A 17003-nucleotide genomic window follows, 5' to 3' on the forward strand; every position below is an offset into this window, starting at 1 on the left:
TGCAATTTAGGGTTGATGATGCCCCTATTGTGAATAATCTGCCAGCTTAAGAAGAGATTGTTGCAGAAGATATTTTTGGTGAAGATGAGGGTTTGCTGGTTGCTGAAGCAGCCGCAATTATTATGGAAGAAAATATGGAAGCAGAGTCAATCGAAGAACAACCCTCTACTTCTCTTCAAAGAGATTCACCTGTTTTGCAAAGGGAAGGAAAATAATTGGAAAATGATGAATCAGATGAAGAATTTGTTATTTGGCCGCAAGAAACACATATTCCTCCTGCAGCCAAGAGACGTCGAAAAAAACAAAAACTCCTGCATCTGTTTCAAAAGTGTATGTAAGAAGAACAAGAAGGACACAAAAGACTCAACCTGTGAGTAATCCAGAAGAGGTTATTGCAGTAGAAACTTCGGAAGAAGAAGATGTTGCAGAGAAAGAAATGCAAGAAAACCCTGTAGAAGAGGAAATTCAAGAAAACCCTGTAGAAGAAGAAATTCAAGAAGAAGTTGTAATGGATAAGCTAGCAAATCTTGCTTCAATGGCATTGCAATGTGAAGAGATTGTTGATGATGTTCTACAACAACCTAAAGAAAATGTGGGAGATATGTCAACTCAGAATGAAGAGTTTATTGAAGAAATCCCACGGTCTAAGGTAGGACCTATTAGACCTCCTTCATCCCTAACTAGTTTATCAATTGCTTTAACATTTTTTAGGCAATGGGAAATAGAGAAGGATAGGTTGCAGGGGATAACTAATAAGCAACAAAAAGAGATTGAAAAGAAAGATAATAGAATTAAGGAATTAGAAGCTAAGGTAGAAGAGATTTATGGTATGGTTCCTGAAATGATGCAGTGTAGGGCACCCCCAAGAATTTATGCAGTACATTTGAAAGAGCGGTATTTGAATTTCAGACTAAACCACATTGTCAAGGACCTTAATCCATCATTGGAAACACCTGAGGAATTCTATCATGCTTATCAAACCTCTCCACATGCTGTAGGGAATTTGTTATGTGAATTATATTTACATAACTATGTTGTACCCCAAGACAAAGAATGAAATCCCTTATTGTATATTGGGGATATCCATCTCAGAGCTTTAATGTCATGGATCCAAAATGAGATGATCATAGGACCACAAGCCAGGGATTTTGAAAAATTAGAGTTTGACTGTCCATTACCATTGAGAAGGGAATCAGAAGCACCCAGGGTTCTGTATTATGATTGACAAAAGTTGCTAATAAGAGATGATGTTAGTAAGATAGTACTTCCAATGAGAGAGAAAGTCTATCAAGCGTATGAGCATTCGGTTCAGACCCACATGACAACCGCACTAGAAGGGCTAACTCAACGCTGGAATCATCTACCAGATCATTTAAAACTGGGAGAACCTTACTCATTATAGAATTTTCATGCAACCATACAAAGAGCCTCCACATACATACAACTAAGCAGGGAGAAAGCCAATAACTGGTTGCCATTAATCTTTCAGCCTCCAATCCTTATGTGGCCACTTTTAGCATGCCAACCAACAGAACAAAATTATGATGCAGTTGTAGAAGAAACAGCTAGATGGTCCAGGTTGGAGAAAATGAAAGGATTTTATTGGAATTTGCCTTCCAAGGGAACCGGACAGGACACTGTTGGTGATTTCAGAGTTTTAGCAAAAATCAGAAATTTTCCTTTTGCTGCAAGAGCAACAAACCCTTAAAGTTGGGGGGCATGATAAGTCAATGCTTTGACATGTTTTTATCATAATTCTTAGGTTTTTTGGTATCTTTTGGGTTGCATTGTGACAGTAAAGTAAATTGACTATATGTAATCCATGTTTTAAAACTGAACTTAAGAAATCATGTTTGAACTTTGTCAGTTAATTCTTGCAGTCATGCCAATTTATTCCTATAGCCAAATGATTTGTCCCTGTGATATGCGGATTATTTAGGATAATGTCATATGTGAGTTAATGAATGTATTAATTGAGTAAGATACATATGCATGTCCTTGTATGTTGTTTTTGTTTTAGTACAGATAATAATTGATGCTGCGGTGGATGATTTTCTTTCATGCGTAAGGACTGGAGAATCATGTTCAGATAACTGGAGGGCAAACTGAAGGGGATTCGAGCAAGCACAATGTATGGCATAATCAGAGCAGTTATACTTCACCATGGGAGTTTAACTCTAGTGCATATTGAATTTGCAAAATATCGCTTTGGCGTGTAAAGACTGTGGTTTGGTTTCAGATCCATGGTTCCTGTAGCCAAGCTCTTAGTTATCTCCTTCATTTGACAATTATCCGCCTCTTCTTCTATGCGTAACTTGAGTTGTCCATTGTAGTTGATCTTTTCTTTATAATAAGCTCTTCCTTCTATCTTAGAGTTAGACAAGATGGAAAGGAATTGAGTAGAGTTTTGACAAACATTCTGAATTTTCTCTTTTGGAATATGTAATCAGAATCCTTAGATGATATTGGGGTAACTGGATCTTCATTCTATACTAGTGGATTTAGAGTAGGTTCATTTTTAAAAAAATTTGTTGCCGGTTCAGAGTCTATATACCTTGAAGTTCCTCTGAATTGTTCATCAATCTTTACATTTGTACTTTCAACAATTTTTTGCAATCTTTTGTTGAAACATCTATATGCCTTACTCTTAGATGAATAACCAAGAAATATTCCTTCATCACTTCTAGGATCAAATTTGCCAATATACTCATCTCTTCTGATATAACATTTACTTCCAAAATTTTTGAAATACTTAAGAGTAGGAGAATTACCAAACCATAGTTCATAAGGGGTCTTACCGGTTTCACCTTTGATGTGAACTTTGTTAAATGTATAGACCGCTGTACTGACTGCTTCTCTCCAATATACATGTGGTAGGTTTGCTTCTGATAACATACTTCTTGCTGCATCCAAGATAGTTCTGTTTTTCCTTTCAACAACTCCATTTTGTTGTGGTGTCCAAGGTGCTGATAGCTGTCTTCTGATTCCATTCACTTCACAGAATGTATTAAATTCCTTAGATCTAAATTCACCTCCTTGATCTGATCTTAAACATTTGATTTTCTTACCGGTTTCATTTTCTACCATTGCTTTGAATAGTTTGAACTTTCTAAGTGCTTTTGATTTTTCTCTGAGAAAAGTAACCCAACACATTCTAGAATAGTCATCAATGATTAGCATGAAATATCTATCACCTTGTAAGATTTTAGTTCTAGCTGGACCACATAAATCAGTGTGAATCAAATCAAGAGTATTATTTGATTTTTCTGGAATACTTTTGGAACTAGCTCTAACTTGTTTTCCAAATTGACATTCCTTACATACTGTATTCTGAGGTTTGACAATTTTAGGTAAATCTCTAACTGCCTTAGTAGTACTGATCTTTACCATGCAATCAAAGTTTACATGATAGAGTCTCTTATGCCATAACCAACTTTCATCTATATGTGCAATTAAGCATGTCTTTTCATTGTTATTCAAATGAAAGATATTACCTCTAGTCTGATTACCGGTTGCAATTTCCAAACCAGTTCTATTCATGATTTTGCATTTTCCATTTTTGAATTGTAATTGAAATCCTTTCTCAACTAATTGATCAACACTCAAAAGATTATGCTTTAATCCTTCAACATAGTAGACATTGTCAGTGTTATGCTTACCATCAAGAGATATTGTACCCTTACCTTTGATTGAACAAGCTTTGTCATCTCCAAATCTCACTAAGCCTCCATTGTATTCTTGAAAGTTCAATAATTTACCTTTGTCTCCTATCATATGATGTGAGCATCCTAAATCAATGATCCATTCATCCTTTACTTCAACTTTAGCTGCCAGGGCCTATACTACCGGTTGAGCAGTAGGTGCTAGTTGATCTTCTGTTATAGCAACAAAAACCCATATATTGTTTGTTGGATCCTCATCAGAATCATCAGTCACACCTTCATCAACAATGTAACAAGATTTGTCTTTATTCTTCTTAAATCTGTATCTCTGATATTTAGGGTTAAGCTTGTATGTTCTTCTAGCTTCTTCTCTTAGTCTAGCATGTCTATCAGGGCATCTTGAAGCCATATGACCAATCTTATTGTAGTTAAAATATTTAAAGGGTGTTTTACCTTCATACTTACTTCCAACTGGACCTTTAGGCATTTTCCTTGAAAATAGTGCTTCAAGTTCTTCAAGTTCTTCATTTTCTTTCCTACTTTCTTCAAGTTCTCTTGCATAAAAGGCTTTCCAATCAGATTTGTCAAATGATGGAGCAGATGATGTTGATGCTTTAAAGGCCAAATCTATCTTTATAGTAGCAACAAGACCAAATTCTTCAATTTCAAAAGCTGAAAGTTTCCCAATCAATGTATCCCTAGTAACTGATGTATTAGGCATTGTTCTTAACTCATTTATAGTAGTGACTTTCATTTTATATGCCGATGGCAATCCTCTTAAAATTTTTGAAACAATTTCATCCCCACTTAAGGTTCCTCCACAACTATTTGATACCCAAAACAATTTCATTTACTCTTTCCATAAAAGAAGAAATCCTTTCATCTTCTTCCATTTTCAGATGTTCATACCTGACTCAGAAGCTTTCAAGTTTTGCAATTTTGACTGTGGAGTGTCCTTCATTTAGTGTTTCCAAATGATCCCAAATAGATTTAGCAGTAGGCCTATTTAATAGTCCTATAATTTGTTGATCTGATAATGCGCTCAAAAGTGCTTCTCTTGCTTTGTAATCATTTTCCTCATCTTTAGTCAAGTTAGCTGTACTAGGCTGACCTTGTACAGCAACAGTATAACCATTCTTTGTAACATCCCAGATGTCTTTTCCAATGCAATTTAGATGTTTCTCCATTCTGATCTTCTATATGCCATAGTTGGTTCCATCAAGTTTAGGACTGTCCTTCCTAAAATAATTAGTAGACATTGGATCTCCTCAAGCTGTTAAACTTCTGCAAAAGAGGACTAGGCTTTGATACCAATTGTTAGGTCCTGGAGACAACTGAGGGGGGGGGGGGGGGGGTTGGTGGGGGTGAATCAGTTGTCAAATAAATTTAAACCAAAAACAACTTAACCAACTTAATGCTTAATACCGGTAAACCAGTTTAATATCTCGATAGATAGTTTTAACAGTTAATTGCTATACCGGTAATAATTAGTGCATGAAACCTAAACACAAAGTCATCCACAACACATAACACCAATATTTGTACGTGGAAACCCTGTAAGGGGAAAAACCATGGTGGGAAACCTTACCCACAATCAGATGATACTATTGCAGATAGTAAGTGTACATAAATGGGGTCTGCACATGTAAAAAGGCCAACCACCTAGAGCTCACTGCTCAATCACAAAATGGGAGTCACACTGACTATAGTTGGATGGTTAAATCCAATAAGAATGTACTACACAAAATAGCATCTTCATATGCTGGATTCAGTACCGATGTAGTTCTGATTGTCTTCAAAAAACCCTCTTTCAATCTTCAAATGATGTTTGCGTTTATAGCTCTGCTTATTCTCGCATATACCTTCACACAATCCTTTTTCGCATTCCACACTTGATCTTACAAATAAGATCTTACATTTATACCATAACCTAAGACCAATTTTAGTAGGTCGGCTCTACAAGATATTACAATAAAAACATTTTACAAACAATATAATATCCGATGCAATAACCGATTGAACATGCCGGCTTAATGCATTTACAACAATAATTAATCATCTTCATAGCGTGCCATGTTGATCTGGAAAAGATAAACTTGCCGGTGTAACCCTAGACCTATTTGCCGGTGACAACAAATATGCAACTATGAATAAACCAATGAACAAAACTCCAGGACAAGATGTCCAAATGATGTCTTCGACATTACCAAGTGTTTTCCATATTATTCCAAGTGTCGGTGATCAATATATCTTGCTGGTTTTCTAGATACCGGTGATTGTGCATGAGTCACTTGCTTGCCGGTGAATGTTGCTAATTCTCCAAAGTGCCAGAGTTGATAAGAGTTTAGTAGGTGTTGACATCAATGACAAAACCATACCAAAATACCAACAAAAGTTGTATCAAGTATTAGGAGATGCTACTTCCACAATTCATTCTTTCCGGATTGTAGTCCAATGTGCTTGTAAGTTAGTGAGACTTCCTTTTGTGATGAGAGGTGCACTTTAGGTGGTTGGCCTGATTGGAAGTGTGATCCCCATTGTAATTATTTCACATACTACTGCAAAAGTATTATCTGATTGTGGGCAGGGTTTCCCACCGTGGTTTTTCCCTTTACCAGGTTTTCCATGTCAAAATATTGGTGTTGTGTGTACTTTTCTTTCATGCTTTATCTTTCATTGTGTTGGTTTCTTTGTGCTCCGATATAAAGTTTATAATCTGTATTAACTGTTATACTTGTGAGAAAATTGATTCACCCCCCCCTTTGTTTTCTCCCGATATCAGAACTGTCTAACACTATTTAGGATCTCAAATCTCTTCTTTATTGGCAATAATGGTCCATTCAATCTCATGCCTATCTCTAATACTCTATATGTAATTTGGATTATAGTGGTCCATTCAAGGACCCTACCCCTCTTCATTTACACGATCTGGTTGCTGAAATTGATAAGTATTTGTTGTTGATTCTTTTTTTAAATTTATTTCAAATTCCAATAAAAGTTTGTGCATACAAGTATGAAGGTATATTCATAATTGCATGGAGTGTGAATACATCATTGTCTATATTCATATCCTTCTTACATGTGTCTCATTTAATTTCACATTGACTACTTATTTTCTTTGACATGCATGATTCATCGTCATTCACATGTAAGTCAAAGTAGAGGTGAAAAGTGCATCACTCACATTTTTCCCACTCATTTTGGGCTTGATTTGATCTTACATTCCTAAAGTAATAGTTTTGTACTTAAATGTTATATTGTTATTCTCGAGCTAACATTTGAACTCACCCTAAGATAAAACTAAGTCACATTCACCATTATCTAAATCAAATTTACTTAATCTACCCATTCTCAATCCTAGGTCACGATCATAGATGTGGCATTGAGATTGGATCAGAACTACAAGTGCAAGGTTGAACCCTACTTTCCAAAGTTAAAACTTTAATTATGGGACCAAGTCAACATGACTCCAACTAGTTGATACCTATCAACTCAAGTGCAAAATATTCAACTTTGAAGACTACATTGTTGTATAAAATGATAAAATTCTAGGCCATTTAGGAATCTATTGATCCATCAACAAGACAAATCATGCCATTCACATATAATTATTAGGTCATTGCATCAACATCTACCTTCAAAAGGACATTCATATATGTATTTACATTTTTTTGGTGTGTTTCAAACCTGTTTAAAAACCATTGAACTAGTTCATATGAACTAATTTCAATGAAGAAAAAAATAGTGGTTCCCCTTTTGATAGTAGGCTCTACCCATACTTTAATGAACTACCTAGTCCATGTACACATACAGGTGAACAAGCTTATGTAGACTAAAATACTTAGTTCAAGACTACAAACCTAGGTTCAATACACAACATTTCAAATTAGGGCTACACATGCAGTTCTAAATTTTGGTGGAGTACAATCAATTTTATAGTTCGTCAATTTTTCATTGCCACAAGTTTGTAGTAGTTTAACTTGGACCATGAAAACACATGTTACAACATTGTCACGTACATAGATAAGCATCTATATCCTTCTTGGTAAGTTTCAATATTTATTTTTATGCTTTACTAGACTCAACTTATTTGTCTACATTAAATTAGTATTGACTAATTTTATTTTTTTATTAACCTTGATACTTTATAGGGATATATTGTTATCTCTTTACTAGTTTAAAATATCACAAATTAATTTGGCTCTCAATTCCACAACGTAATGGACCAAATACTTACCTCCAAAGAAATAAAGGTCAATAGTAATTAAGTTTTTTTATGAATACAATAAAATTACATGGATAATAATTATATTCTATGCAACCAAGTTACCATGAATAAGGGCATCAATTCCATCAAAGCAATCTAAAGATTGAACTTGACTCTCTATGCATCAAGGGTCTCTATGAATTTGTATCTTAGTAGATGGTATGACACACCACCATCCTCACCAATAAAAAACAAACCCTTTGACATAATTAAATTTGAAATAGAAAGACAAAAATATGACATTATATTAGAATTTAACTATATATATTTTTAAATAAATATTTTGATCCATATTTCATATATAATAATTTGACAAAACTTCCTTTTCATAAGAACCAATAATCTACTTAAATACAAATTACATCTAAACCATGCTCAAAATGAAGCATCACCTAGAATATATGATCTCAAAGAAGTTAAAGGAAGACAAATAAAGATTCAAGGATAACCAACCACCAATAGATAACTGATCATTATTTCTAATGAATAAATATAATGCAACAAATATCTCTATGTGGTGAATACATATAACCATTTATAATTTTGTGATAATATTGTAGAGGGTAGGATATGTAGGACGCGTCTATTCTGGCTCCAAAAAGACAGTACGGATTGACTAACATGCGTGTTAGTCGCGCATTTTACACTGTTGATTTTGCAATAAACGACTGTGATTGACTAACACGTCGCTATCATGCTGTACGAAAGATCCGTTTTGGAGCCAGAATAGCCGCGGCCGGATATGTATGCTTTATGTTAGAAGCACAATTAGGTGTTTTTCATGAGAGTACGAGGTAGTCTTACATGCTATAAGCCATTTGTAGACTTAAAAACAGATTGTCCAAAATTATAGACTTAAAAAGAATCCATTTCCATTTTCATTTCTTTTCCAATATGATTCGCATTATATTTTAAAAAAGAACTATGAATTACAACAATAAAGCCAAATCTTTCTCTTCGCAAATATGCCTACAATCACATCGCCACATAAAATCAAAATTTATAGCTAAACACAAAAGCATGTCAGTGTAGTTAGTTGACTCTTCTCATTTACCAAAGAGCCTGCTAAAGAAATTTCCAGATTTATTTTTCTCCAAGCAGGCTACATGAGCATATCTACCCATAAAATCAACACTCCTAGGCTCTTGGCTTGTATCCTTGTTGCATATTTTGCATGTTTTATCCACCCATCCCTCTTCCACATATTCTCCTTCCACTTCATCATCAAAAAAGCCAAAGAGTATCCACAGTAAGAATTTAACCATAGAACACAGAAAGAAAAACTAAAACTAGAATTGAAAAAAAAAACACAAAACAGAACCATATAATAGAAAATTACCATCTATATATCCCTTGAAGAAATCTTTGTAAGTCCCACCAATTTTTCTCCTCAGAGCAGCATACTGTCATGCAACATCATCACAAATACGTCTGTAATGATGATAAACAAGACTTTACAGAACATGATAATTCTTGTAGAAGCAAACTTTTGGATAAAAATTATGTGTTTATTTATCATTCAACGTTTCGAATCACTCTTCATAATTCATTGTCAAGAAAAGAAATATGTCGATTCATGATAATTCTTATACGAAATAACAACTCTAATTATCATATTAGGAACAAATTCAAAATGGGTCTGAATTTACCTGCTCTCTGCTCATTTTTTCTCCAGATTTAGTGGCATACTTTGCATCTTCTATAAGATTGGCATCTTCTTCAGACCTTGCCTGAGAAAAATCAAGTGCTTCTGTGATGCTTCCAAACAGAGATTGCTTTGGTTTCTTCTTCTCACTATTCTCATTATTATTGATATTGCTGTTTTCCTTCTGCCCAGCCTTTGTCCTCCCAAGGCTAATGGTGGTCCTTCCATGGAATTTACTGCTATAATTGTAAGTGGGTGTGCAGAAATCCAATGAAGGATTACATGTATGTGAAGAAAAATCAATAGTTGGTCATTTATTTGATTGAAGGGCCAACATCTCTAAGGAATGAATAGCAGAAAAAAAATAATCCTGTGTGTTTCAAGATCAGATGGGTTTAGAGAGATTAAATGAGTTGTCAGAATGGGAGGATCTCCATAGGATTATGTGAGGCAGGTAACGTATAACGTGGCCACATTTGAACCCTAGTCATAACAATTTGAAAGATCACAAGAAAAGCGATCATGCCTTTGTCATTTTGTCTGAAACCCTGTGGGATTGAGATGAACAAGTTGTTTGGACAAGACAACAAATCCTGTCCATTCGAATGTTCCCCAAGTGATCTAGTTATGACCATCCACACAATTGAAAGTGGTAACCAAGCTAAAACTAGGGAAGCCATTTTACATTATTACATTGTGTGGCAAATTATGTGCATCAAATTTGATGAAGATCTTCTTGCATATGAATTTCATAATAAATTATATATTTATCAAATGTACTGGTGTGGATGCATCTATTTTGGTTCCAAAACGACAGTAGGATTGACTAACATGTGTTAGTCGCACGTTTTATACCATCGATTTTGCAATTAATGGCTGCGATTGACTAACCTGTCGCTAACATGCTGTATGAAAGGTTCGTTTTGGAGCCAAAATAAACGCAGCCCATGTGTCTTAGGTAATTAGTCTCGTCACAACATATATCTTAGGTAATTAGTCTTGTTACAACTTGTCCCTTCCTGACCCCATTATGATAGTAAGCGGATTCGACTAGGCTAGGCTAGGCTAGGTCGGGGGAATACCCTAGGTGCAAAAACAAATTGAGAATAAATCATGTACATATAGTTGAGAAAAAGAAAATTGTTCTACTAATTAAATCACAATGATATAAGTTTAATTTAAGATAGAAAATTAAAGTTTTGGAATTTAGATAAATTAAATATGATATTTAGTTTTCAATTTGATAAGGAGAATTTTGTTATAGAGGTCACAAATTGATTTGTCATTGTATTAAGAAGTTTAGATTTGTTAAAAAGTAATGAAATTCCTTGTAATATGTCAATTTCAATGGGCCTACATATTTGATCTCAATAGCCTAGAAAGTAAATTTGATGTGTAATTTGAAGATCTTGTTTACATGCACCATATTGAGGTTGCCATCTTATTTTTACAATTAAAATTAAATTTAATAATAAATCATTTATAGATGTGAGAAAATTATAGTTCTATTGATTAATAATTAAATTTAAGATAACAAATTGATACAAATCAATAAATGTAGATTTGAATTTTTAGAATTTAAATAAAATAAATATGATATTTAGTTTTCAGTTTGATAAAAAAAAATTTGTTATAGAGGGCGCAAATTGATTTGTCATTGTATTAAGAAGTTTAGATTTGTCAAATGACAACCTCAAGAAAATGAAATTCCTTGTAACATGTCAAGTTCAAGGGCACACTTATATATTTGATCTTAATAGCATAGAAAGTAAATCTCACATGTAAATTTGAATTTCACTTGTGGAAATGGTTGGCAAATTTTCTTAACTAGGATAGGTTTACCACAATATGCAAAAATATTATTGAGACACACCATTTGAGAACATCTTAGACGAGGATTTGTTGTCCTTTGGTCAAGAACCTAGGCAAGTCATTTTAGTAACAATAAAAAAAATTGAGGATAACATGTAGCCATAGTATGCTCCTAAGATACCGATATAATATTGATGTAAGAATTTTTATTTTCTTACATTTGATTTCTATAGGTGTTCCTAAATAGCTTCAAATGAATTAGGGTTAGTCCCTAAATATATTGCACTAATTTGTTGTTTGAAACAATTTATACTTTGGTAGGCTTGTAACAACTAGTGATAAAGAAGTCTACATGAACCTGATTAAAGAATTTGAATTTAACAATTCAAGGTTCAAATCACATGCACTAAAGTGATTTGGGTAAATTATGTGCCTATGAATCTAAACTAGGATAGTAAATAATAGAATTAACAAGCAATTCTAGACTCTTGCTATGCATGGAGATGGAATAAGGATAATAAAATCTCATTTGCCAAATTTTACACTTGTCAATGTATAAAGGATTGCCTAGTCATCATTGTTATAGGCAATTGATTGTTAGATGCATCTAGATCATAGAAAAACACTTAAGAATATTTTCCATTGGATTTTGATCTCCACATTCTCATTTAAATCATACTTGAGTGTACATGCCCTCTACTTGAAATGTGTAAGGAAGTTAAGTAGCGAAACAACTTCCTACACTAACCTTGAGAGGAGGGTAATGGATTTTTTTTTATTTTTTATTTTTTCAGATCGTTACAACATTTACAAAAATTTAATAGAAATAGCCATAATAACATTACCACAACATAATGATTTACATGGGGAAAACCCTTTTGGGAGAAAAACCCCACACTCTAAAAGCTGCCCAATATATTATTCAATAATCAATAACATATTACAATATACCTACAAAGCAAGCTCTTTACAGGAGTACCACCAACCGGAGATTCAAAGGTAACTCAATAGCCATGAGACTCTTATACACAACCTCTATCTCACACACCTCATATATAGGAGATACAATACAAGAAACCGCCAAATGGTATTACAAAACCATTGGCTAAAACCACCCAATAAAGTAGAGCCGATTTTATCTCCAATCTAGATGCCCTATGATGTGTCAAAACACACATCAACATGTGTACCTCCCTTTTACAACTCATTTATGTGTTTGATGCATTTTAATATTTCCTATTTCTGGAGTCCAAAATTCTAGAGGCCATAACTTGTGAACCGGTTGTCCAATTGACAAACCATTTGAAGCTCTAGAAAGCTCGTGAAGTGCCCTATCACCTTGTAACCGCTACGTCGGTTACACCCACTTTCTAGGGTGTTTCAGAGCCTCTAAAGTTCTCAAAATTAGATTTAAACCTTTCATCGCTCCCTTCAAAAATGAAAACTTTAATATCTTCAAAACTACTTATGATCTTGCAACCAAAATTTATCGACACACTTATCTAGCCAATATGAAGCTTTGAGGAAAATTTCCAACCATTTCGTGCTCAAACAAAAACTTACTATAAATAGTAGCCTCATGTAAATGCAAGGTTGAGACACCATTTTCCCAACAAAAAGTGCATAGTTAGTATCAAGATTTTGATAGTAAATAGAAATGCACATTATGCATTCATAATTAATTTGATGGAGCTTCACTATATTTATTTATTGTTATCCATTTATGACATCTATGAACAAATATTGACAATAATAGGTCTAGTCATGTATTATATTCCTAGGATCTTGATGAAATGCTAATTTACATCCCTCCGACATTTGATTTCTAGATGTGCCCATAGATGATCTTAGATAGATCCAAATGATTTAAGGATAGTCCTTAAAAATACCACCTTACATGTAATTTGAAATAATTTGCACTTTGGTTAGCTCACATGACTAGTTAGAGAGGGGAACATAGGTCCAATTTAACAATTTTAAATTTAAAAGTTTAGGTTTCAAATTAGGGTATGTTGAAGTGACCTAGATAAATTCCATACCCACAAATATACATTTGGGTAAAAATAATGAAGTTAGCTTGAGCAATTTTAGACTTTTGGGACATGTCAAGATAGAGTAGGGATTTAATAAGGTTATTTTCCAAATTCTACATAAAATATGTTATCTTACACAAGAGTTAATGCATAAAGGATAACTTAGTTGTCATGGTTGTTAGGTATTTCATTATTTCATGCATTTAGACCATGGATAAACACTAAAACTTCTATGCATTTAGTTATAAGATAAGAAATTGATACAAAACAACAATTGTAGATTTAAATTATTAGAATTTGAATAAATTAAATATGATATTAAATTTTTTTTGTTATAGAGGTCACAAATTGATTGTCATTGTACTAAGAAGTTTAGATTTGTTAAATGGTAGCCTCAAGAAAATGAAATTTCTTGTAATATGTCAAGTTCAAGATCATGCCTACAAATTTTATATCAACAACCTAGAAAGTAAATCTCACATGTACATTTGAATTTCACTTGTGGAAATGATTTGGTTAAATTTTCTTAATTAGAATAGGTTTACCAGTGACATGAGAAAACATTTTTGAGACACACTATTTGAGAACATGGTAGACAAGGATTCTCTCTCTTTTGGTCAATAGCCTAGGCAAGTCATTTAGTAACAATAAAAAAAAATTGAGGACAACAGGTAGCCATAGTATGCTCTTAGGATATTGGTACGATATTGATGTAAGACTAAATTTATTTTATTACATTTGATTTCTAGATGTGCTCCTCGATAGATTCAAATGAATTAGGGTTAGTTCCTTAATACACTGCTTGAGTTTTTAGTTTGAAATGATTTGTACTTTGGTGAGCTTGTAACAACTATTGATAAAGAAGGTGATGAAGGGTACTCCCCTTATAAACCAAACATAGAACAACAATAGAGAAAAAAATAGAAAATATGAGAGAGGAAACACTTGCTTTCTATTATCTCAATGAAATAAAATTACAACATTCAGAAATATCATGCAAAAACCACATGGGCATTCCCATTGCAATAATCTACAAGTCAATAATCTGCAAGCTAGAGCCACAATATGCACTACAAGAATTGTCCTTTGTAACCCTCGTTTAACCCTTTTATATAGCATTTATAACTACCTTAGAATGTTCTGGAAGTGTAAGTTTTCCTCCTTTTGGCGGTCAACGGTCCATCGGTTCATTTTTCTTGCCTAGGTGGAATTTAATTGAAACTTGAGTTTTGGTGGCACAACTTCTAAGAGCCATAACTTTTGACTTGAGCGTCCAATTTGCTATTCTAACATATTATTGGAAAGCTCGTGAAGAGACCTACAACAACAAATACATCGAAGATCTATTTGTCTAGGTCTTGAACCTTTTTACGACCTCTAAGGTTTTTAATTTTGAGTTTTAAGCTTCATTGGAGAAATTGCTCAAGATACAAACTTTGATATCTTTTAAACCATTCAGGATATTGAGGTGATCCTTTCACCAATCATCTTATTCTTCAATTTTGCTCCTTCTGTCCAATTTTCACTTCCATATGACAAAAAATGAGCAAAAGCCTTGAAAAATAGTGAGTGACTATTTTTAGCTTCTACACATTTTATATAGTGCAATCAACTTAATGGGTCCCACATAACTAAGGAGAAACCAAAAAAAAAGGAAAATACAACATTTGTTTTTGGGTGATGCAAGATTGCTTCTACACCCTAGATGCTCCTGCATAAAAAGGTCATCAACCTAATTAAAGACTTCAAATTTAACAATTCAAGGTTCAAAATCTCTTGCACTAAAGTGATTTGGGTAAAATATGTTCCTATGAATCTAAAATAGGATGGTAAATAATAGAATTAAGAAGCAAGTCTATATTATTTCTATGTGTGGAGATGGAATAGGGATAAGAAAAGTTATTTGCCAAATTTTAGACTAGTTAATGCATAAAGGATCACCTAGTCATCTTGGTTATAGACATTTAACTGTTACATGCATCTAGATCATAGCTAAACACTTAAGAATCATTTCCATTGGATTTTGATCACAATATCATCTAAATCATACTTGAATGTACATGCCCTCTACTTGAAATGTGCATAGTTAGTATTAAGATTATGATAGTAAATAGAAATGCACATTACACATTCATAATGATTTTTTTTTTTTTTTGAATAAAAGGGGTAAAAAATTTATTTGAAAATCAAAGACAAGAATTACATAGAGACCCAAAGCCCCAAAGCTCCAGGAAAGAACCACCAAACCATCCCCAAATCATCCAACTTCATACCCAACCATGTCCTCAGTGAAAATCTTCTGCAAGTCCTGACAGTAATCTCCAGAGAGATGCTCCCAACCTTCACCTTTCCAATCACTACCATGTTCCGAGGCCCACTTGGCCAAACAATCAACAACTCTATTCCATTCACGGGGGATGTGGATGAAAGAGACTTGTTCCATTAAAGAACTAATTTGGAGAATCTGCTGAACAACCCTTGCCAACTGCCACTGAATCCCACTCACCTTCTGCTCCGTCAACAAGTTAACAACAATCTATGAGTCTGATTCACAAATCACTTTCCTTCGACCCAGTTCCCAAGCATGTTCAAGGGCATAGAGAATCGCCGATCCCTCCATAAAGTTATTAGATTGCCACCCTTTATGCACCGAAAAGAGGAAAACGACCTCCCCCATGCTATTCCTGCCAACACCACCAACTCCAGCAGGGCCTGGGTTACCCCTAGATGAGCCATCAGTGTTAATCTTGATAAACTCATCCTGAGGGGGTATCCATCTTCCCATCCGTTGCACCTTCTTCATGGCCCGTCTACCTCTCCTAACAGAAGCTGAGATCGGAGACAACTCCTACAGACCAAGCCTACTCACAATATCAGTCTCATCCCTACCCAAAGAAAAACTGATCTCACATTTCACTTCCACCGTCTCTCGGATCATTGCAATGATTCTATTCCAAACTTGTTGAACTAACAATCTGACCTCACGAAAGATTCTCCTGTTCCTCTCAAGCCATATCTACCACATAATGAAGATGGGCCCAATATACCAAACAATCTGAAGGAAGGAGGATAGGATAGGAGGTCTGCCCAAACTACTCCAGAACTCCACCAGAGAATCCGCGTGGATACAAGGATGCTTCCACACCCCCCACCAATAATGCCAAATAAGCTGAGAGAAGGGACATCTGAAGAACATGTGTGAGGAATCTTCCTCCCCCTTACCACACAAAACACAGATAGAGGGCCCCATAAATCCCCGCTTGCGAATATTGTCGCAGGTTAGACATCTATTCAAAGCCAAAGTCCAAGCAAAGCAATTACACTTCGGCCAAGACACATTACTCCACACCTGTTTCCACCAGTTCACCTCTCTTCCCTCAAGTCTTTGCTACAACAATTCCTGGTATCCACTAGCCACCGTAAACACACCCTTAGGATTGGGAGACCAAGACAACCCATCCCTACCCTTGAGGGAGCTATAGTGTCTACTCACCAAAATGTCCTATAGCTCCGCACACTCTTCCTCCATCCCAGCAACTGACCACTCATCAGGAGACTTCCACCTTTCCAACTCCAGACGACCA

At 34.6% G+C, this 17003-nt stretch overlaps 1 protein-coding gene across 1 annotated transcript; it reads right to left on the bottom strand.

Annotated features, from left to right (window-relative positions):
- Nucleotides 1-8784: 8784 nt before the first annotated feature.
- LOC131034816 (uncharacterized) lies at nucleotides 8785-9980 on the bottom strand. The gene is made up of 3 exons (XM_057966413.2): nucleotides 9579-9980; nucleotides 9269-9332; nucleotides 8785-9145 (listed from the first exon to the last, which is right to left on the bottom strand). The coding sequence occupies exons 1-3, from the start codon at nucleotides 9591-9593 to the stop codon at nucleotides 8976-8978; spliced, it is 249 nt and encodes an 82-aa protein (XP_057822396.2). The 5' UTR covers nucleotides 9594-9980; the 3' UTR covers nucleotides 8785-8975.
- Nucleotides 9981-17003: the final 7023 nt, after the last annotated feature.

The sequence above is a fragment of the Cryptomeria japonica genome, chromosome 3 (genome assembly GCF_030272615.1).
Source record: "Cryptomeria japonica chromosome 3, Sugi_1.0, whole genome shotgun sequence".
In the NCBI taxonomy this organism is placed as follows: Eukaryota; Viridiplantae; Streptophyta; class Pinopsida; order Cupressales; family Cupressaceae; genus Cryptomeria; species Cryptomeria japonica.